This window comes from Malus domestica, chromosome 09 (assembly GCF_042453785.1).
Source record: "Malus domestica chromosome 09, GDT2T_hap1".
Classification (NCBI taxonomy): Eukaryota; Viridiplantae; Streptophyta; class Magnoliopsida; order Rosales; family Rosaceae; genus Malus; species Malus domestica.
Window position 1 is genome coordinate 31,608,783 of NC_091669.1, and position 24,500 is coordinate 31,633,282.

Sequence of the window (24,500 nt, forward strand, 5' to 3'; positions counted from 1 at the left end):
GGTGATGAGGTAGGAGACAGGTGGGTTTTGGGGTTGCAAGGGAGGTAGGGTAGGGGGTTACAGGGGAGGTGGGAGTGAGGTGGGATGGGGTGTTTGGGTTGTAGGGAAGGAGAAAGGTTCAAGGAAGAAGATAATATTTTAAATGCACATAAAATTATTTTTTTGCCACGTGGCATAAATTTGGTAGCCACGTCAGCACAATTGTGGATCCCATATTTGCCACGTCATCACTTAACGAATTTTCTAACGGATGTATGAAATTGAAATGTTTTGAAGATGTTGTAAGGAATTAAAATCGACCCCAAACCTGAGGGGGTAAAATGTAATTTACCCTTTTGGGTAATACAATAAGCAATCTTCATTTTTTATTTTGGAATATTATTACTTAGTTTGTTCTAAAAAAATTGAAAATATAAAACAAAAAATTGAAAGTGTTGCAGTCCTATTAGATTAGGAATGTGATTGTGTAAATCCTAGTAGATATAGGAATGTATCTTATATTCCTATTAGGAGTAGATTACCTATTAAATATTGTAATCCTAAAGGCTAAGGAATTAACCTTCCCTACTATTCTAAATAAAGGCATAATGGGGTGGAATAACACACACCTCACAATTACACATCTCTCTTATTCTCTCTATGCCACACCTTCTCTCTCTATATGACCTCCATAATTGTTCAGTAAATTATGTCTACAAAACGTTATCAGCACGCTCTTGACGCTGCGCTAACAAGAGAGTTTGATCTTCAATCAGAGGAGTATTATGTTTTAATCATCTTTTTCAAGATTAATTAATTATTTTATTGAATTGATCTACATGTTATTGATTCAATTTAATTTTTCTGTGTTGAATGTGATACAATGCATTGGAGATTCCGGCTTTTAGAGAAGAAACTTCTACAAAGTCAAAGGCTTTTGTTGTTTTCTGCCAATTAGGTACGCTTAAAATAAAGTAAGATATTTGAAATGACCTTGAAGCATGAAAACATTCCCCATGATGCAAGAACCCCCTATGTTTATATTTACCTTCCGATATATATATATATATATATTGTATATGTTCATATATTTGTCAATATATATATATATATGTTCATACAATACACAATTATGCTATGTGGAATTTGTGAGTCAAAGAATCGAAAGAAATTAGAAGCAAATTTAGGGTTTCCTAAACCCTAGGGGATTTTGAAAAAAAAGGGAAACGATTGCGATGGACCTTGGCAGCAGCTTTGCTGCGAGCATATGGACACCCTAGGCCTTAGTCCTGGTTGGTTTGACTCGGGCCCGGAGCCTACCTTTATAAAGGAAGCCTACATATTTCCTTTTGGGCCTATGTTATACTTTCGGCCCATGCCAGCAAGTTGTCATGCTTGCTGGGCTCTTGTCTTGCGCGCACCAAGGCTTGAAGCCTGCTCCGGTGTTAGTCCACATAATTGGGCTTGGTTCCCGCATACCGCCAGCCATATGCTGGGCTCCCATGCCTCAACCCACAGGGCAGCTGTTGCTGGGCCTTGACCCGTGCCCCTACCCCTTTTTTTGGCCTAAACAAGAACCCAACTGCAACTAGGGTTCCTCTTATTCCCGTATAACCTTGGGCCTATTTTGTTCATTGGACTCGTGGCCTATAGCCCACTCACGAGCTCTTTTTCTCACCTAGCCCCAAACATTTTTAGGGCTATATTTTCGACCCAATAATATTATTTTAATATTATTTTGCTTCCACGATCGACCTCGAATGGTCTCGATCTATTGAATTAATTAAAAGTGACATGTAGTCCATTAATCTGATCATGAATTTAAAATTATTGGCCTGAAGATCACTTTTTGACATTAACGATTCAATATTTTATTTCTTTTCTTTGAACCGTTGACATACTTTCGTAGTAACGAAGCTCTCACACTTGAGTTTCCGAAGAACCTCAAATCCACTATACTTAGATCAGCATATTGCATTCTGTGTTCTTGCGAGTACCTCTCTTTTATGAACTAAACATTGATAAACTAAATTGAACCTGTAGTTTCAAATTTAGTGTCTTTGAAACCCGAAGTTTTCATAAAACAATGCACCCATGAAAACCGACGTTTTTCATGAAAACCATGTCTTAGAACTCGAATGTTCTAACTTTGATGCTTATGAATGATTTATTCCCATAACACCAATCACAATCTTGTTCCCTCTAATTCAATGGATTGTCGAACCGTCATAAGTTCGATTTTCCTTATTTGGACGTGTCTAATAGAAACCATTTTATATGTGGGTACAAGATGTGAATCTCCACTTGACTATCAAGAAGCTGAGACACAATTGAAGCCAACAATGGCATGGAAGAGCTGAATAAGTCTGCGCCATGATCTTCCTTCGAAGACTTATGCCTGAATCATTTCAAATAGAAATACCTCCTGAACGAGGATTCCATGGCTCTTTAGCTTGCTCTTATGAACCGTTTAATCATGAAAGACATTGCGTAAAGCACACCATGATTACGTCTATGAATGAGTACAATTCTGAAGTTTATAAATCTGATCGAATTTTGACTAGAGAATACTTTTCTTGTCCTTCCATATTTCTAACTCGCCCCTGAGCAGCAGTGTAGAAAGCGGAAGTTTACCAAATTCTTAGATCTGATTACTACCATAAACATATGGTAAAATCAAGGCTTGCCAAAAGGTGGCATCATGCTCGAAGCGTGATCCTAGGCACCTAAAACCTAAAACTTCAAGAATATGGGATAGTATTCTTGAACCTCAACCCTGCAGAATCTACTTCCGTATCAATGGAATAGATCATTGGTTATGCACCTATTCGTGTCTCTACCAATGTTGTTGAGGAGTACCATTCTAATAGTCAATATTTGACACTAAATTTGCTCTACCAAACACCGTTGGAAGAGCATAATTTTGACATGGATGGCCTTGTTGGCCAAATCCCCTTAGAAAACCATTTACTTTGCGAACATTTTTCCATGTTCTTGGGTTCAAGTTTGGTGTATGTTTTACTTATGGATAATCTTATTGATATTGTCCTCAAATATGAGTTAATTGAATCATGTTTCTTAATACATGTGACTGATTCAATTAAACATGTGATTGGGTAGGAATGTGGGGAAGTTAGTTGTCTGGATGAATGCAATACTACGCATACTAACTTTACACCTAAATCACATATCTAACAACAACTTCAGGTCTATCCAACCTGATTAAGAGCATTGGCACGCTATTCGTTGTATGAATGGTACTGCATCACCATTTAAGGGACCTTAAATTCTCCATGTCGTTGAGTTTTTAAGGATATTCGAGATGATAATGATTATAAATGAAACCACTAAAGAAAATAGAGTGAACTATCTTTGCACCACCTCCAAAAATGAGCTTGAAGCTTTGATTTAGGGCCAATGAGTTGTCTCACAACTGGGAATACACCACATGTTGCTGGCCTGGTGCCTGGTGATTGAGCAATTTACTTGTTTTGGCACGACTTTTTGGGACATTTAGGTCGAATAATGCTGCTACGACGCATCTCCTTACCCGAAGTAAGGATCTTGTGCCTATAAGCACACTTTGTCAAACTTGCTCATTAGGGAAATTGATTTTTCTATATCATTTCTTGCAAAGATACGAAATCACCTTTTTTCTTAGTGGGTTCAAGGGAATATATGTGGACTAATCCAACCAAAATGTGGACCATATAAATACTTATGATTTTGGTTGATGAATCGATAAACTGGTTTCATGTTTGTCCACACACATTGCTGCTTAACCTCTTCGCCGATTAAGGGCTCACCACCCTAATTATCCCTTAAGGTCTGGGGGACTAGATAATGTAGAGTTTATATCAACGATTTTTGATAAAGTATTGGATGTATTTTGGGTTTATAATTGAACATTGAATTCCTATGTTCACCCCAAATAGCCTCGCCTAAAGATCATAAAGCGCAATTTAAATGATAGCCTGGATTTTGGTAAACATACCAAGTTTTCGGTTTCTGCTAGGGCTATGCAATCTTGTACGTAGTTATGTTGGTCCGCCTTGAGGCCCATTGCCACCTAACCTATATTACGTTACAGTTTGTTACTAGGTACAGACCTAATGTTTTTCGTATTTACGCATTTGGGTGTGCATTCCATGTGCCAAGTTACGCCGTCGCAACGTACCAATATGAGTCCTTAAAGAAGGATGAGAATCTTTATCGATTATGATTATCCTTCACACTAGCTCTCTTTGAGCCCTTGCACGCAATCTCTTTGCCACTCATTTGCAGGGTTCACTTTAATGAGACAGTTTTCCCGCCGTTAGGGGGAGATAATAACGTCAACGTTCCTGAAGAACAGCGTGAATTTGCGTGGACGTTGCCTACTATGTCTCATTTCAATCCCCATACCACATAAGTGTGATAAGCTAGTGCGATGAATTCTAGCTTTCAGAATGTTGCTCCAGACGCATTCCTCTGATCTAGCTAAAGTGACGAGATCATATACCAGCTGCAAACATGCCTGCAAGGATAGACATACTTAACGGACGTCGAGTCAACATCCTTGGAAGGTGTGCCGTCCCTGTTTGACTGTTCGGTACACCAGCGGATAGCCAATCAATCTGTTTTGGCCTGAACCATGACAGAGCACTTGGTTCATAGGATTCACTTCCCTAGAAGAGGAAGATACGGCACAACAATGAATCCATACTTGATCGATATCTCAAATCATTTCCATCTCATAAGATTAATCTGGATTACTCCTAAGACTTGAAGTTTTTGGTCTAATATACTAGTTTGGATAAGCTAAATGGAATTGAAATGAGATTATCATTGATGATGTTTTCACTTATATGGTAGCTATCGACATAAATTAAAAGTGACGATATCGAACCGTGTTTCGTTGATTTAGTGACAACGTAGAACTGATTGGACAACCGAAATTACAATCCAGGTCAAATTCCTTACCAAAGTGTGTTTGTACCTGTCGTTCCTACACTGCCCAAGGTAACCCTCTTATGTTACAAATGAGAAAAGAAGCGTTATGAGATGAATGAAATAATGCGATATGATGCACGCCTTGCAGCACAAGGTTTTTCTTAAAAGTCATGTGATTGATAATAGCATTATGAAATGTGGTTAATGTTTTCTCCATGAGGATATAGATATGGAGATTTACATGTAAGTTCTCAAAGAATTACATGGATTGGTTCAAATAGTTCCAAACCATGGAACACATTCTTAACTTGTTTGAGGCATTCACTTACAAACCGACAGATGTGGTATACCCGTCTAAGTGATTATTTGATTAGTCAGGGATGAATTATACCCTTGTGTGTTAAACAATGAAGTCTTATTTCGAATTGCTAGAGTTATAGTTTATATCGTTGACAAGAATCTCACTAAGACTCCAGAAGAGCTTGAAAAAATTGCCTCGCACATGAAGATGGAATTTGAGATGAAGGATCTTGGGAAAACTCGTTTATGCCTTGACTTGAAGTTCAAAACATTGTTTTGATGGTATTTTGGTTTACCAGTCAAACTACACCCCGAATGTGTCACCTTTAAGTATACCCATGATCGTCCATACGTTATATACAAATGAGACCCTTGAAGAGGTTATGGAATCCGAAATTCCATATCTAAGTTCAATTTTGTGCTTCGTTGTACTTAGCTCATTGTATTTAGACAGGACATCTCATTTGTTGTTGATCTATTGGTAAAGATGCAGCACCGCGCCTACACGTAACCACTAAATTGGTATTAAAAACGTACCCTAAAGGTACTACGAGGGCAAATCCCAACACATTTCAGCGGATCCAACCCCTCTGATCCTCGAAATGATGCTTGCCTTGTTTGTTATGCTGACGCTGGTTGCTTATCAAACCCGTACAAGGAAAAATCCCCAAATGGTTATGTCTTTACTGTTAAGGGATATTGCAATATCTTGGAGGTCCACGATATGACCTTAGTTGCAAATTCTTCAAATCGTTCCAAGATTCACCTTACTTCACTATGCGACAAGTGAGACATGGTTAGGAGTTATTGTTGAGCATATTCAAAATACTTGCTGTGTTTTCATCCATCGTTGAGTCCCGACAACAATCCATGAAAATTATGCAGCATGTATCCACCCGACCAAGCCATGATACATCAACGAAGTCAACACCAAGACATATTGCGCCTACATCTACGTCAGCAAAGCATCATGAGATTGAAGTCATGCAAGCCGATCCCAAACAACCTTGCCAACCTCTACATGACATCACTGTCGAAGTCAACCTTCCAGAAGCTTGTCCGAGGAATTGGTATGCCTAACTATTCATATGCAATGCTTGTAGTTCTCATTTGGAAGTGATGTCAAACTCAGGGAGAGTATCCAGAAGTATACTCATTTGATCTTAATGTACTCATTTTTCCTACAATTAGGAGCATGTTTCCCATAGGGTTTTTGCTACCTAACTAGGTTTTAATGAGGCACCCATCCTGGGCTGATCATACCCTTAAGACTATAGGTTTTTTTTTTTCGCACCTTGGGTTGTACCATAGTGAGGTTTTGTGAGTTTTACTTTTTATGCATTCTTTATTTGATTTGAGACTCGCATTTGCTCATTGTGTCGAAGATTTCATCAACTATACTTACTTCATCACTGAAGACCTGATGCGCCATTAACTTGAGTATTTACACACTTAAGAGGGAGTGTTGCAGTCATATTAGGTTAAGAATGTGATTGTGTAAATCCTAGTAGATATGGGAATGTATTTGATATTCCTATTAGGAGTAGATTACCTATTAAATGTTGTAATCCTAAAGGGTAAGGAATTAATCTTCCCTACTACTATAAATAAAGGCACAATAGGGGTGGAATAACACATACCTCATAATTACACATCTCTATTCTTCTCTCTATGCCTCACCTTCTCTCTATATGGCATCTATAATTGTTCAATAAATTATGCATACAACAGAAAATATATTGTTTATTGAGTGAAAGAAGAGTGACATGAGAGAATGGGGTGAGGTGAAAGGAGAGGGAGGAGACAGGTAAGAGAAAGTTGATGTGAATGGATGAGGAGAGTGAAAGTTGATGGGGGATAAGTGAGAGAGAGAGAGAGAGAGAGAGAGAGAGAGAGAGAGAGAGAGAGAGAGAGAGAGAGAGAGAGAGAGAGAGAGAGAGAGAGAGAAATAGAGTTTTTATTATTATTATTTTTTATTTTGAAAAAACGATATTATTTACACTGAGAGGGAGATGGCAAGTTTAATCTCACAATAGATTAACAATGATGTGATTCAAATTCTAGAGAAATAGAGTGTGTGTGATGGGACTTTTTGTCATTTCCACTAAAATTTAAATTTTTTTCATTAAAGTGTGGGGATGTGCTATCCACATACTCTATTTTACTTCTTACACACTTATTGATAATTTTTGTATGTTGATCTTCTTCAATTCATCTGATCCGACGATCGAAAATTTAAAAGGTGTGTGAGAAGTAAAATAGGGTGTGTGGATATCACATCCCAAAGTTTAAGTTTTTTTCATTGGCTACTAAGTACTACGGTTTAGTGATGTTATTCTTCACTTGTAAGTAATAGGTCTTATATTCGATTCTCGTCAATGACGAATTTGAATCACATATTGCTAATCCATTGTGAGGTTTGACTTACTCCCCTAACCACTTAGTTTAGATAATATTGTTTGTTATTAAAAAAAATTCTTTTAATTAAAGTTTAAATATTTTTTATTAAATAAAGTTAATAGATATTTTTTTTTTTGTGAATAAAAAGTTGGGAGAATAACTTTTCATTAAAACTCCTTTTGCTTTTCTTGGTTATTTTGTTTTTTAATTTTGTTGAGATGAACCACTCTAGAGAGTAGACAAAATTAGGAAGTTTCCCACCCCGTCTAAGTCAACAGTGCCACGGCCACTGTCGCTATCGCCTCCACATTTCATTCCACGAATAAATTCTGAAACCAGAAACAGTTGGTATTGGATCGAAGCTCTTGGTTAAGTTTGGTACAATGCCTTGGTGGGATATTGGATTGCTTTCTCGTCTCAAAAACTTGAGAGGCGTCGTCTTTCAGGTCAGTGGGTTTCTCTTCTTTCTGTGTATTTTACTAGATTTAAGCTTGTAATATCCGATGCATATTTCGGAAGCATGTGGGTAAATTCCAGGTGGTTTTTGGCCCTTTTTGTTGTAATTCACTGTCGTTTTGGATGATTTCTTGTTTTGCCTCAAGTTACTGTGTGATACTTCAGTTTCCGCAATTATATATGTATATGTATGCTTGTATGTATGTAGGTGATGGGTTTGTGCCATCTTTGTACTATATAACTGTTAATAGATGCAAAAGAAAAAAAGTTGATTTTGGAGACAAAAGTTGAAGAAATTTAGAATCTTGAGAATTTTGGATATTAGAAACTTGATTTTTTCCTAAAATTGTAGAATCTTGAATTGTTCTTGTTCATGAGAATCATTACTGCTTGACATGAAATGGGGTTTAAGCCTAGATCTGAGACAATCATGGATACTTATTGTTGGCTGATAGAATGATTTAATCTATTAGAATTATCATTTAAACTCAACAGAAAAGGGAGAAGAAAAGAAGGAAAAGATTGTATAGTCGGACTAGTTTTTTACTAGGATCTCTTCCTCACCTCTCCCGCTATCTTCTTCGAAGTCAAAAGTCTAGATTCACTGACCAAAATCATTAAGGGGTTGTTTGGTATTCAGTTTGAAAATGATTTATGGTTTTCAAAAATGAAGAACGCAACTAAATACATAGTCGTAGTACTCATTCGTTTCAAAAACAAAACAAAACTGAATCCAAGAAGGATACCAAACGGGCCCTTACTTTTTCACTGCTCCAGCTCATTTTGTGGGGCTAAATTTACTAACTCTTGTACGTTAGGTTTATTTATGTAAGGTTGGTGTATTGGATTTTCGAAGCCTGGGAAGCTGCTTCTTAAATGTTGTTGTGAACTGCATCCTCATTCCTTATGTTCTTTGTGTATGCTTGAGAAGATTGTTTTTGCCGTGTCTTCTCACTCCTTCAGCTGTTCAAAGGAACTTCTTATTAATCAAATTTTTGTTCCGTTTCCCCTCACCCTTTGGAGCAGTACTTTTTGTGCCTCTGATATTGCACACTAGATTCCAGCAAGAAAACATATTGGTATACCGTTTGGTGTGCCCTGTGTTGGCACGATCAGTTACTGATTGGAATTTTAGTCGAAGATAAATATTTTAGAAGCTTAGGATCTAAAGATACTGATATATGGACCATAGATATAATACTTTGTATAGTTTTATTGTTTGGGTCAACATAGGTGATTGGTTTTCCTAAAGTGCATCCACCAATAGAGCATCATAAAATGTTGGGTGATTCGGTTGAACTAAAGATTGTGAGCTTGTATGCTTTGTCACTTTTTCTATTGCTGGGTTACCAAATACATGCTTTTCTTTTTCTGAATGCTAGTATCTCTCATCACACACAAACGAAGTCACACACAAAGTAACACACAAACGAAGTCACACATGACACATGATTCAAACATTTACATTCTTAATAAATGAATCCATTTTTAGGTTTCATAGTGTTTGTCTAGGTGATAGAGGGATATTGTAGCAAGGTGTACAGTTAATATGTAGTTAGGGTTAATGGCAGTTTTGCTCTGCTGATTCCATAAAAGCTTCAGGCCCAGAATCTACAATGTTCAAATCCAGTTAATGGTATACATACAACTGGCGTGGAGTTACAAACACAACTTATGAATTTGTGATTAAGTCTAATGTAACTGGTGCCCTTAGTGAATTTAACCCCTGAAGATTGATTTCTTTTTTTTTTTTTTTTTTTTTGGGGTTATCTAGGGTGTGTCAAGCAAGAAGCCGGAGATTTCTGTGGTTAATACTGATTTGTTCACACCCATTCACTTACCATTGATAGAACACAGGGAGGATGAGGTATTTCTTTTCTTTTGCTGAATTCATGGAGAAATGAGCATGGCCTATATCTTAGGCTAATATAATTAGAGTTTTGTCCATTAATATGTAAAGGCTAAATTATACTTTTGGTCCATGTAGTACTATCCTAGTTTCATTTTTATTCCTGTAGTTTCAGTTTGAACAATAGTTAGTGATGTTTGTGACATATTCCGAAGTACCAGTTCCGTCAACTTGGTTTTTAGTCATATGGAAGGGTAAAGGAGTAATTTAACAATATGTTTTAGCCATTCCTTCCATTGTAAAATTTCAAAAATATCCTAAGTTTCTAAAATTTCCTTTCAGAAATACCCAATTTCTAGATGAAATCCCCTTTGCTTGCTCTGAACATCATCAGCAATAGCAGAGAGCTAAAAATCAGAGAATTAGATTTTCACCCTTCTACCTATCTAGCATGTGCCATTTTGGCCAACCGATTTGACAGAAAAGTATTCTTGTTTGTATCAATGGTCCCTGAATCTTGAGTTACAGTTTGGTCTCTCAGCTCAAATAATAGGCCCCGTAGTCCCTCAACATCACTGTGTTCCAATTTGGTGTCAAAAGTAATATTTATATGAACGTTGATGTACCAAATGAAATGCTGGGACCTCATCATTTATGCAGACAGATGTAAATAGAATGCTCTTGCACAGACATAGGGGGTCTCATACATCTAAATGTTCAAACACAAGGGCATGCTCATTTTTATCTGTACTTTTTGAATTAATGCAGATCTGTATGGCTGGTACAAAGCCATAGCTTGTTAACCAAATTTCTTCTTTACTTACATTTTGTAACAGAAAGAAAATAAGTAAATATTTCTCTGTGAACATCCAAATGGTTGACAAAATGATTAGATACAAGTGTTGCGATCTAAGGCGTCCAATACGGAAATTTTTTTATGAAAAAAAAAATTCTTCAAATCATAAGGTGGTACTTTTCTTGTCACACATGAAAAGTTGAACCAAACAATAATCAGACATTTGACAAAAAAAAAAAAAAGAAAAAAAAAACAATAATCTGACATAAATTGTATCCAACGCTGAATATAACTTTTCCTTCACATGTCTGGTATTGGTTATTGATCTTATAATTTCATAAGCATTTATAAGATGTAAAATCAGCAAAAGCAGCCAATACTATTTAATGAGACAAGCATCCAGTGCATGTATTTCTGTCTCTGGATTCTGACAGACCTTGACGGATAGTCATTGCTTTAAGCTTACATAGAGATTGCTTGTCATGATTGCGGGTTACAATTGCATTTTGTTGAAGAATTTACCAACGAATGCAACACAGCTCACTCACTGGTTATTCATAATGTTTTGGTTATTTCCTGTGGCTGTTATTCCTTATTAGCATTCACCTTTATTGCACACAGAATTACCGTCTTGATTTGTCCTCTCTTCTGTATCGGTGTCCTTTTCATTGTGTTTATTGTGGGTCCTATAATTATTTTCTTTTACTTACCTTTTATCGTAGCTTATTACAATTTTTTCTCACAATGCTGTTATCTTGTGAAAACATGTCTATACTGGACATATCTAGTATTATTATTACTATTTGGTTAACTGATAAAAGAATTTGGTAGTTCTTTTATATAAAATGTGATAAAAAGTATTTTCTTTGGAATCTTCTCTCTTTTTTTGTGGCCATCGATGTCTTTTTGTTATGCCGACGCACTGTAAGGAGTACACATTGATGTCTATTTTCATGAGCAGAACAAAATGCAGGCAGTTCAGCTTGGTTCGCATACCGTAAGGTCCCATGGAGTGACACTTGCAAGGACACACATGCATGATTGGGTGATACTGATGCTTCTTGGGTTGATAGTTGTCATCCTTAATGTGATTCATCCATTTTATCGCTTCGTAGGAAAAGACATGATGACTGATCTTAAATATCCCTTGAAAACTAACACAGTACCTGTTTGGGCCGTCCCTGTAAGTTGTTACCATTCTGTTCTAATCTAATGAGATCATGTTTACAAATACATTACTTGAATTCTGAATTGATGTGATTTGTGATGCCCCCCTCTCTTGCCTCCTCTCCTTGGATGCTTAGATGTATGCAGTTGCACTGCCCATTGCAATTTTTGTTGTTGTCTATTTCCGCAGGAGAGATGTCTATGACCTTCACCATGCCATACTAGGTGATCAGTTTTCCGACTACTGATTTTACGAAGAATATTTAAATATATACGACATTCACTGAAGAAATACAACCTGACGGTTAAAAGTTGTTACTGCAGGTCTATTGTTCTCTGTCCTGATAACAGGGGTTCTTACAGCTGCTATAAAAGATGCAGTTGGTCGACCCCGACCAGACTTCTTTTGGCGTTGTTTTCCAGATGGGAAGGATGTACGGCATTCTTGATTCACAGTTATTTTAGATTGTAATTCGAGGGCAGTGTTCTTTTCGATTATTCGTACATGATTCCATTGGAAGTCGAAGTTAATAACTAGTTTTTCCTCAGGTGTATGATGAATGGGGAAATGTTGTATGCAATGGTGTGAAGAGTGTTATAAAGGAGGGGCACAAGAGTTTTCCAAGTGGCCATACTTCATGTAAGCAGCACTGCAGTGTCCAGTATTCACTGAATATAATTTACATGTGAACAACTTCGTCGGTAATGTCATACAAGCACTATATTTACCTCAATCTGTTGCAGACTTTTTAACATCGAGGAAATTTGGATTGAATATGCAGGGTCCTTTGCTGGTCTTGGATTTCTCTCTCTGTATTTGTCAGGAAAAATACAAGTATTTGATCGCAAAGGCCATGTTGCAAAACTTTGCATTGTTATTTTTCCACTACTTGTTGCATCACTTGTCGGAATTTCTCGAGTCGATGACTACTGGCACCACTGGCAAGATGTATTTGCTGGAGGTCTTCTAGGTTTGTGTCATAATGAATGGTAACTAAACAACTTGCTGAACCTTATTTGTAAGTAACAATCAGGGAATCATTTTTGCAGGGCTTACGGTTGCTACATTTTGCTATTTGCAGTTCTTTCCACCCCCATATCATGCCCAAGGTATGGTACCAAGCAAATTCTATACGGTTGTTTTTGTCATGGGGAAATATTTTCTAGAGATGTTGCTTTTTTGGTGTTGTGACATTAAGTTACATTTTCGTAGAATCATATTTGTGGTGTTTCTTCTTTGTTGACTAACTTGGTTTATTGTAATTGCAATGGTCTGGTCTTACTTTTTCTTTGCTTATCAATGACGGTGCTCCTTTTGTGTCCTCTACGACTAGTGAAATATTTTGCACATAATATCTCTCTGTGGCATATGTTTTGATATGTGCGCGCTTGTGCTTGTGGAAGTTTGTAAAAGAATACAGTGGGTGACGTAAATGTATGTAATTTGGAATCAACAGTCCAATTTCTTCATGTTAATTTTCTAATTTGGCTTGATGTTTTAAGAGAATTTCCATTTGTATCTACCAAATTAACATAGATCTTGTTTCACTGAATTAGTGTTTCGCTCTTCCTTGGTCGGACATGCCTGTCTGCTTTGTATTGAAGCGGTGCATGCCTGTCTGTTATGTATCGAAGCAGTGCTAATGAACATAGGCCTTCTTTCGAATTGTTTTAGTAATTTTTCAAGGTGTGTTTTTATAGCATCTGATTTTCTATACATCCATTTGTAGGTTGGGGCCCGTATGCTTACTTCCAGGTGTTGGAGGAGTCAAGTTCAGGGACGCAGGTTACCAGCACAGTAAATGCGAGCAATGTGCAGGTCATAGATTCTCGGGTTGGGAATCAGGTAGACGAAACAAGCATCCATGGATGTATGGGGTTAACATTAGCACGTGATTCTGGTTCGGCATTGGAAGATTTAGAATCTGGAAGGAGATAGTTTTGTGCATTTGTTGATTCTTCCTCCAAGCTCTTCAAAAGTGTGTTTTGAATGCAAAGGTTACTCGGACGTTTGGAGCTTATTCCTGCCGGTGTACATATTTGTAGAGAAATACCACGATTCAAACTGACAGGAACACTGCCTTTGCTTCCAAGCTTGTTTTTACGAATCTTGACGGATTCTGTTTATATTTTATATCGCCAGTTAAAGCTCCACCTGCGCATGCATGATGAATGGATTATAAGTTTTTAGTTCAACAGTTGTTATCTATCTGAAAATTGCATCTAATGATAAGTAAAAAGAGTACAAGCTTCTTACCGGCATGAGAGTTTCGAATCGTCCTTGTTTTCTGCTCGTTGAAGGAAAAAAGTTTTTGCTTCAATGAGAAAATTAACAAAGAATAATGTAATACAGTAAAACCTCTCTAAGCGAAACTAACCTTCATCTAGTCAAAATTTTTTTGCCTCAACTTGGGGCATTTATATATCAGAATAAACTTCACATTGTAATAAGTTATAATTTTTTTAGGTCCAATCTTAAGAAACTTGCCTTCACATAGCGATAATTGTTAGTAAGACTTTAGGGTTAAGGGGAGGCTACAAATGTTATGTACCTGTTATTTGTAAAAGAAAAAAATTGGAAAAAAAGAAAAGAAAAAGAAACGCCAATTCTAATATTTTGACACATGTCCCAGACACTTAACCTTCTAATCTAATGGTGTCAACTTTAAAAGAAAGAAAGAGAAAGGGGTGTGATGAGGAGATGCAATAGCTCAGCGGTGAGGACGAAAGAGGGTGTCGGCAGGTGCGGATGGAAATAGGGACCAAGAAAGTCCCAGGACTAACCGAGTTCGGAAAATATACATGTGAAAGTATTTTCGAGGATCCTTCGAACGTTTGATACGAATCCCTTTTGTGCTTACTAAATGTTTGATGCAATGCATGCTAAGTATGTCTGGACATGTTGCGTCGACAACATTCGATAAATTCTCTTTATATCACTCATCATATTGCTTGATATCTGTTGACATATGCATAACAAGCCCACCGAGTGAATAAACTGATTTTTTATTGCGCTCTTCGAGTTTTGTTCCTATCTAAAAAACTTGTATTTAACACTGGGAGCCCTAAACATTCATATCCTGGGTCTGCCACTGGGTTGCGACGAAGTCCTATGGCTAACGTGGTCGGGTTGGGTGGGAGAGGTATGCTGGCTTTTTTGGTTTTTTTTTTTAGAATTTTTTTTATTTTTTAATTTTTTAATTTTTAATAAATTTTATTTTTTCAATTTTACTTAAGCGATAATAAACATATTCTGTTTATAAAATGATAATCCAATAAAAAATAAACACGTTAATCAACACTTAATTGATAATGCAATTTAGTTTATAAATATAGTTTCTCTACTAGTTAACCTTTCTCTTTATATATTGAAGGCAACCAGTAAAGAAAATTGAAAATTGTTGTTTATATACGGCTTGTTATCTATTGAGTGTTTTCACATTCTATTTTCTACTAAAAATTTGTGTACGCCCTCCATATTTTAAAGTGCAAGTAAAATATTATAATTTGCAGGTCAATGTCACTAACCAAACAAAAGCTGTTACTCATGAAAATATAGGACTAGTTGAATCTCAAATTCTATTCAAAACAATCTAAGGTTTTTTTTTTATTTTTTTATTTCGAAGCACTAAAACAGTATGGGTCGGGGAAGGCTGGAGATGGAACTCATAGCCAATGAACGAGCTCGAAAAATAACATTTCAGAAGAGAAGGGAATTATGAAGAAGGCCTACGAGTTTTCAACTCTCTGCGAACTAGATGTGTGCATGACCATCTGTGGCCCGAAACAGACTGGTCGGCCCCCTGAACTCCACACATGGCCAGAAAACCAGAATGAGGTCAATCGCATAATGAAGAAGTAAAAGGCAAGCACCATGAGCAAACCAGCCAAGAAAATGTTGCACTTATCTGACCTGTTGATGGACCGACAGACAAAGGTCTATGTTGATACCTACAGAGCGCGTAAGGAGATGTACGAGGCCAAGTACCCAACATGGGATGAACGCATCGAAAGTTTGTCAGAGAATCGACTAGAGGCGCTTTTGAATTCGCTAGATGCTAAGCTTGAGTCTGGCAAGAGAACATTACTTCATAAGAGGAACCAGTCAGCTGAACATTATCAGCATATATGTTCATCAAGCCAAAGTCGGCCTTGTAACTATTACAAGCAGGATCAAGTTAATCATCAAGAGGAGGACAAAAAGCCTATGATGATATGCTCCAGCCTTTTGATCATCATCATCAGCAGCCTTCTGATCGAGTCGATAGTTCAAATGAATATTTGAGTAATCTTTTGGCTCCTAATCCCAGTACGACGGCAATGTGGATGTTGATGGAGAGAACATACAACTATAGTACTCTTCAGTTAAGCGTAGGTCCTTCCAGCAGCAATTCTGAATTGCCATTTGAGGGGCAACACATTAATTTCAATAATCCAATGATGATTCAAAAACGGTGGAGAACCTGAATATGATGACATATATTGAACAATAATATTAATCCTCCATCATGTTGCTCATCCATGAGCCCGCAGTACTATTCAGCCGACTCATGCTGCCAGCTGCTGTGCCCTACATGCAGTATCCAACGGCCGGTGTTTCATCTCATCAAGTTCGTCAAGTGCATGCTTCTCTCAGGTAGTGATAGACGATCAGCACGAAGATATCAACTAATATGATCACCTACATGCGCTGACATAATTTAGGTTTTATTATTAAGTTGATTGTTGTTCTTTCAAAGATTCTTATGTAATAGGGCCCGAGGCCGTTGTTTTGTGTTTCTTCTCTGGTTTAGCAGCTGTATAAGTAACGATAGGTGGTGGAAATAGTATTGAGGTGCTGGCTGAAGGATGAACGTATTGCTGGAAGTATCCGTTGCTACTCCATAGCTATGGTATTTGATGCTTTCTGATGATTACAATCTTCATAAAGAGAATATCATGGTCTAGAGATATTGTTGCACAATAACTCTGTTAATCAAGTACAGTTGCAGCTGGAACAATGCAGGTTGCGATCGTTAATGTGACACTCTAGGAAATAAACAAGCGCATTAATTATACTGGACGTAACCACTCCCTTGGTTGGGGGCTGTGCCACCCTGCCTACCTAAACGCCCTTATGCGTTCTTGATTAGTATTCAGGGGGCCGATAACGCTCCCCCTCAATGCACTTTCTTTACTACTCCATGAGCTTTCTGCCATTGAAAGATTTATCTTTACAACTCCCTACGTAAGGAGCTTAATAATTTCTGCATTGTTCTTAATGTATGGTCATTGTAAAGTAGATCATGGAACGAGCAAAAATACACATACATGTGGCTTATCGTGTTAGTTCTCAACTGTAATCAATTTGGATTTTGGAAATTTGGATCTCTTTTATAGAAACTGCAAAATTAGATTGTATTCAACATTATTTTCTTTCTTATTGAAATTAAGAAACAAAATACCTACAAATGACATCCAAATTCTCACTGCAAATTCATAGATGAGGATAGCGAACTAAACAACCACAAATCCAAAATTTAAAATTAAACTCAAACAATTTACAATATCAATATTTATGGTACATTTGAATCGCTTTGCCAGAATCTGAACTCTCCAGCAGGGATTCCAGACTAAATCCATACCCAATTCCTTGCCCAAACCCAAATCCTAATCCAACCCCACAACCCACACCAACCCCAAACACCAGCTTCACTTGGTTCCATGGGCACCAACCACCATATCCCATCCCTCCCACCAATCCAAACCCAACTCCAGCGCCGCACCCGATTCCAGCACCACCTCCAGGCCCCAACACCACCTTTCTCTCCGCTTTTGGGCTGCTGTGGAAAACTTCAGTGAACGAGAATCTATTGTCGTCGTGCTTGTTCCTGTGCAGTGGCTTTGATTTCCAATTCCAGAAGGAATCAATGTCAGTGCTGATGCTTTTGGATTGGGTTTTCATGGTGAAAGGAAAAATATGAAGGGTTTTAACTTCTGGTTCAATTGATTGGATTGGTTTTCTTTGTCTTTTGTTCCTTTTTGCTGAAATTTCTTATCTTTTTATTTTTTATTTTTTATTTTTTTATTTTTTTGGAATTTCTTATCTTGAATGGGAGAGATCTGTCCGTGTAGCCTGAACACGGATAGTATACAACGTGTTACTATACAAATAGTCGGATATGTGTCATAAAAAGTTAGTAATTTAAAAAATAAAATTTCCCACCATTTATATAAAAACACGTGGTGTATCATCCGTATTCCGATCACAATGAAAAAATTCTCCTTGAAGGGGGTAATATCTAACGGATTTTTATTACAAATGATCCCTAAATTGACTCACCTCATATGGATGGTCCCTAAGATTAAAAATCGATCAATATAGTCCTTGAAAATTAGTACTGCAAATTAATCTACGTCTTTTCGTCACAATCTTATTAAAAATTAGGGGTCTTTTGATATGGGTCCAAAGTAATTAAAAATTGGACCTATTTCAAAAGTCAAAAGTCACTAAAAATTAGACTTATTTCAAATTTTCCCTAAAAATTATGTTATGCGATGATGTGACACATAATTAGGTCCTACAAGTCTAATTAAATATTGTCATGTGGTTTAAAAAGATTTAACTATTGTACCATCGTGGATTGTAATATTGTTGATCATCAACAAGGGGAGAATAGCGGGGTCCATCTTAATATTGTGGCCAATGAAGGAGCGATTCCTCCCCTTGTCGCTTAGTTTCTAGCGATGCCATGTGGTTCGCTAAACACAGGGCCGTCGAGGAGTTCGCCGATCCAAGAGAGAGAAATGACTGTGATTCCAAGATTTTGTTGCAATGGTTTTCTTTAGTAAGTGGAAGAGTGCGTCAGGTGTGTTGTGTGACCTTTGTATGCTACTAAAGTTTAAGGAAAAATTTATAGGATGGAAATAAGGCCAGCAATGCTTTATGGCATAAAATGTTGGGTGGTACAAAAACAATGCATGTAAAAAATGAGTTTAATGGAGATGAGAATGCTTTGTTGAATGTGTGCGCACACGAGAAAGAATAAGATTAAGAACGAGGATATCCGAAGTAAAGTAGGAGTGGTTGTAATTGAAAATAATATGAGAGAAAATCAGTTAAGGTGGTTTGGACATATGAACTGAACACATACTGTTTGGGCCTAAATTGATAGATTTGGGCCTCGTAAGCCATATGCTCGGCCCCTGGTTGGATATCCTAGCCCAGTCCAGAATATTAAGGGTAGATTCGGTTAAGGTTTAATCTGGCTAGGAGTCCTCAATAAGTAGGACGGTGAGTCTGGTTAAAACAAGGAAAAAGATTGGATATTAGAAGATGGACATGTGGTTTAGAGTCCCAGGACTGGTAGGAGTAGTCGAGTCCAATCCTATGAAGGGATACATGCTGAGAAAATCTAGTCCTAGTAGGATTCTTCCTCGGCACCAGGAAAGTTGCTATTATAAATAGGAGAGGATGTGCAACGCTCAAAGCTTTTTTAAACACACAAAAAAATCTGCCATATGCAAACTCTTGCTCTACGCAAAACCATCTCATTTTTTAGAAACCACTGATCTTTCTAACTTCGTTGAGCACATCTTCAGTTAGTCTTAACAACACTGTGGTTGACAACTGGCAATACCTTTAGTTAGTCTTAACAGCACTGGAGTCACAGAAACAGGTAACCGAAGAGCACATTCAGTTAGTCTTAACAACATTGCTTTAAGGTTGGTTGGTTATTTATCCAAGTCTCGGCTAGTAAGGAGTCCTTGAGTCCTTATTGGAAGAGGTCACTTCATTAGCCCCCTTGGCGAGGTGTTATTAGGTTACATTGCTCGGCACATCGAAAATCGATTTATTTTATGATTGGATATTTTCAAGTACATTTCAGAGTTCGACATTCAAATGGCCGAACCACATTTATAATCAAGACACTTATCTCTTTTGAGTATTTGTGTCCGTACAATCTGGTATTGATTCGACGCACTTATATTTGCACAAATATAATTACAACTGCCGAGCCTTGTGCCACCGATTTGTGAACTTCGAAGAAAACTAGTAACCTTGTCTTTAGGCTTTAGAACTCAGAGGCCGAGACGAGTTCCTTCCTCGATTGCAATTAGAAGACAGAAGTCAGCAGGATGTTCGACACCACCACCACCACCACCACCACCACCACCACCACCACCATATTCATTCACTCGTCGACTGAGCTCGGTCGTTGAGTTGGCACACCCCGTATTCAACCGAAGAACGTAGTTATCTCATTACCTATTTGGCTTGCGTGCCACGTAGGTTTGGTACATAGTTTTTAGGGTTAACATATACATATGCCACTATGAGACGGAGGGTTATGGCAAAAGGGGTAGAGGAAAGCTAGGAAGACTTAGAAAGAGAATTAAAGAAAATATATGGTGTACTTAGAGCTAACTAAAGACTTCGTGTAAAAATGAGCACTGTGCTATTCTAAAATTCATATAATTGGCCCCAGTTGGTAAGATATTCATCCTGTCACAGCTCGTCCAAAAGTATTATTTTTCGACGGCATGAAATTACAATTATACCCTTGAACCTTATGGTGTGTGATATGTTGGTTGAGGTTTCACTCTTAATTTTTCCTAACTTTTGGAATACTTAGGACTTAAGTGTTTTGTTTTGGTTTGTTGGGGACAAACTAGGACTACATAACACACCCACACACCACACCCGTGCACTTTCACTCTCCTCCATCACGGATTTTTCTGAAAATCCGTACAATTGTACGAACGAACTTTGGAACCAACCATACACGCACGGATCAACGTCAAGAAGGTAAGATTCGAACTCCTTGAAAGTCTCTGAGTTCATATATGCCATTTTTAGATCGTGAAACCCTAAAAAACCTAAGAAACCATCACCCCTGATTTGAGTATTGTTCACATGGTCGTAATTATGGATGTTTCAGGGGATTTTAAGCTCGTAGGAAGCTTTAGGACATTCTTACGAAGCTTGGAGAAGAAAAACCAAGCAAATTGGAAGTCGGGAGACCTAATTTCGACGAGTTGCAGTTTGGCAGAATTATTGAGGAATTTTCCAACATGATTGTGTAATTTTTGGAGCTTGAAATTGGTAAGAATGTGTGCTACTCATTGTAAACTTCAATTTGGTATAAATTTCATGAGTTTTGGTGCAAAAATGAAGAAGTTATAAGGATTTTAAGAATTTCCAGTTTCCGGTGACGGCGACGGTCGTCGGAGTTCGAAGGTAGAAGACAGAGAATATTCCATCAAACTTGACAGAATATTCTAACGCCGTCAGGTAGACTTAACGGTTTCTGTTGTTTTTTTAACGGAATATTCCTAATGGCATTTAGGATTCCGTCAGGGTTACCTGCGCGTGGGGGCTGGTATGGCCGTGCCTTGATCGGCGCGTGGGTGGTCGAAAAAAATTTCTAAAAATATGGGGATGTTCGTGAGGTTGTGTGGATCACGTTGGTATATTCAAACATCCCATTTAAGCAATGTATGAGAAGTTATTAACTAGTTTTGTCTATGTACTTTAAATAACGTTTATTTAGTTATTTCGTATATAGGTGAGACTTATCTAGAGGACGAGCGCAATCAAAGGCGACTCGGGGGCTACGACCCTTTGGCATACCAGTGAGTAGGCTTTGGTTTTAAGTCTATATGTATATGCTTGGTATCTTTCCTAGAAAATGCATTTAAATGAGTTATGATTTAAATTGCCATGCCAAATGTTTTACATTTAGAATATGCTTATGATGTTTGCATATATATATATATATATATAATTTTGGTAATGTGGACGCTCAGGTAAGCCCCAGGTGAGTTTATGAATTGTGAATGTGAATAATGGTTGTGATTAATTGAGAAACATTAAGCTCATAAACCTGCACCCCGGTGTTAGTGATTTAACGAGAGATATGGCACATGCCTATATATAATGTCACCTCCCGCACCATATGGTCACATTGGATCCAATTTAGGTGCACAGTCTTGTCGTACAGACCATCATAGGTGGTTTCGACTCATAGGTGACTAGCGATTTATCGCACAGTTATCATGAGAGCGTAGCATTGAGTATAACTATATTACACCCAGTCTTGTCGTACAGACCTTTTCAGTGGTTCTGACTCGTGTGCAGTGTAGCGTCGTATAGGTCACTTGAGATGACTCCGGCTAGATTGACTAATGAGCTATGAATTCAGCCATACAGACCTCTACAGGGGTGCCGGCTAATATGTTATTTTCCATGAATTTATTTTCACCTGAGTTACTTATTCTGTTCTATATTTGACATGGCATACTTATGAATATGGATATGTGAAGCATGAATTGAAATATATATATATATATATATATATATATATTCCATTTCTGGGAAAGTTATACATGTTTTACAGCGAGGGGTTAGAGCATTTGATAAATGAAATGGTTTTGAAAAGCTTTGTTTTTGCCCACTCACACTTTTTGTTTTGCGCCCCTCTAGGTTTTAGATAAGCTTGTTCGTTGGTGGCTCACGAGGATTGATTGGAGGCTCTGACAGACTATCACAAATGTAGGGCATCTTTCGGTGTCATTTAATTAGTACTTGTTTTCTGGATTGAACTTAGGCTACTTACGCTCTGATTATGTATTCACATATTCTAGCACTTGTCTTAACTAGTACTTTTATGAGTTGGTTTCCATTTATTCGTATTCTCTATTATCATTATTGCTTCTGCACTGTGCACATGGCTACGTCACCCTCACGTGACGGCCATCATGTCTTGATTCGGGTCGGTGTGTGTCAGTTTAAAATTGTCACATCTCGACCGGGTCCCCACTATATCCAGGGCTCAACTTCACCGTAAAATGATATTGTCTGCTTTGGGCCCCAACCACGCCTTCACGGTTTTATTTCTGGGAACTCACACGAGAACTTCCCAGTGGGTCACCCATCATGGGATTGCTCTCGCGCGCTACTCGCTTAACGTCGGAGTTCCCACGGAACCCGAAGTCAGTGAGCTCCCAAAATGCCTCGTGCTAGGTAGAGATGAGAATATACATACAAGGCTTACAAGATCCACACCCCTGAGCGATGTGGGATATTACAATCCACCCCCCATTAGGGGCTCGACGTCCTCGTCAGTACACATTCGGCCAGGGATTGGCTCTAATACCAAATTGTCACATCCTGACCCGGGCCCCACCACATCCCTGGCCCGACTCCACCATAGCACGATATTGTCCGCTTTGGGCCCCAACCACGCCCTCACGATTTTATTTCTGGGAACTCACACGAGAACTTCCTAGTGGGTCACCTATCATGTGATTGCTCTCGCGCGCTACTCGCTTAACTTCGGAGTTCCAACGGAACTTGAAGTCAGTGAGCTCCCAAAAGGCCTCATGCTAGGTAGAGATGGGAATATACATATAGGCTTACAGGATCCACACCCCTGGGCAATGTGGGATGTTACACATCCCCTTGAATCTCGACCACTTCACTATAATAGTAAAGTGCTCCTTTTTTATTTTATTTATTTATTTTTTTTTTCAATTTGTTGAATTTTTTGGATGAATATCTAAAATTTGGTGGTAATTTTTTTAATTGTGGTTGATGACTTCGACTTTGGAGTTGGAAATGAACTTTGATATTTCAAATTGGAGTAAATTGGGAATTTGGGTAAGTGCTCGAGGAATTGACTTCCTTTTCTCTTTCGGTTCGAACCCTAAACCAATCTTTAAACCGACCCCTTCAAGCCCGACTCCGATGGATTTATGCTAGAGGAGCTTGTGTTGAAAGGAATAACACCAATTTGATAGGAATTGTTCGTCAAACCTGAAAGATCTATTAATCCGCTGCAAGCCCAGTAGAAAAAGAATAAGATGACTAAGGAAGAAGAATAATTAGAGTGAAAAAATTAAAGTTGTTATAAACTTTTCTAGTTTAAGTGTGATTGTGTAAATCCTAGATTAGATTTAATTCTAGTTATTCTTTCCTATATGGACTTGTATTCCTTGGGGATGAAGGATTTCTTCTCCCTCTTATTACTATAAATAAATGCCCTACGTAAGGAGGAATAACATAAACATTCCCTTACATTCTTACAAACACATCTCTCTCTACAATCTCTCCTTGTCGCGGCCCCCTTCCCTTAGTCAGATAAAATAGGCTACAACACGTTATCAGCACGTTCCTACCGCTGCACTTAGGAATCTGACGAGCTGATTTTCTGCATCAAACCAATTGACCTATATCATCACGCAATCAGGTTCTTCCAAAACAATAATTGTTATCTCGATATTTTTGCAGCCCTGATAGCATGAACATTTACCATAATACATGACCCAACTTTACGTTTTTCGAATTTTAGATTCTACATAAATTATTTATGCATTATATTCATAATTGTTGAATTATGTGAATTTGATATTGCCATTAATTGCATCAAATAACTGCTCATGCATTAAAATATTTGATTGATTATGCATACAATTGAATTAAAATTTTATAATATGGAATCAAGAAAAAAGATTAAAATTAGGGATTTTCTCAAAACCCATCCAATTCATTGCGAGTCGTTGGCTTCCAAGCCACACCGCGTCGAGCTGTCATCACCAGGCCTGCAACATGTGTGACTGAGCCAAGCAACAAACCAAGAG

The 24,500-nt window shown here is 37.8% G+C and overlaps 3 protein-coding genes across 6 annotated transcripts; 2 read left to right on the forward strand and 1 right to left on the reverse strand.

Annotated features, from left to right (window-relative positions):
* The first annotated feature begins 7,749 nt into the window (after window positions 1–7,749).
* On the forward strand, window positions 7,750–14,031 carry LOC103444150 (lipid phosphate phosphatase 2). 4 transcript variants are annotated; one of them, XM_008383066.4, is made up of 9 exons: window positions 7,802–8,057; window positions 9,842–9,934; window positions 11,674–11,895; window positions 12,017–12,104; window positions 12,192–12,313; window positions 12,429–12,519; window positions 12,662–12,850; window positions 12,930–12,989; window positions 13,610–14,031. In XM_008383066.4, exons 1-9 carry the CDS (start codon window positions 7,995–7,997, stop codon window positions 13,816–13,818), a joined length of 1,137 nt encoding a protein of 378 aa, XP_008381288.3. In that variant the 5' UTR covers window positions 7,802–7,994; the 3' UTR covers window positions 13,819–14,031. The 4 variants fall into 4 exon arrangements, with proteins under 4 accessions (XP_008381290.3, XP_028964394.2, XP_008381288.3 ...); XM_008383067.4 differs by having other exon boundaries at window positions 12,204–12,313; XM_008383068.4 differs by lacking the exon at window positions 9,842–9,934 and having other exon boundaries at window positions 7,750–8,057.
* A 1,566-nt stretch (window positions 14,032–15,597) lies between these two features.
* LOC139187906 (agamous-like MADS-box protein AGL82) lies at window positions 15,598–16,164 on the forward strand. Its single transcript, XM_070804525.1, has 2 exons — window positions 15,598–15,717; window positions 15,811–16,164. Exons 1-2 carry the CDS (start codon window positions 15,598–15,600, stop codon window positions 16,162–16,164), a joined length of 474 nt encoding a protein of 157 aa, XP_070660626.1.
* Window positions 16,165–17,427: 1,263 nt separating this feature from the next.
* Window positions 17,428–17,823, reverse strand: LOC103421941 (uncharacterized). Its single transcript, XM_008359982.3, has one exon. It carries the CDS (start codon window positions 17,821–17,823, stop codon window positions 17,428–17,430), a length of 396 nt encoding a protein of 131 aa, XP_008358204.3.
* Window positions 17,824–24,500: the final 6,677 nt, after the last annotated feature.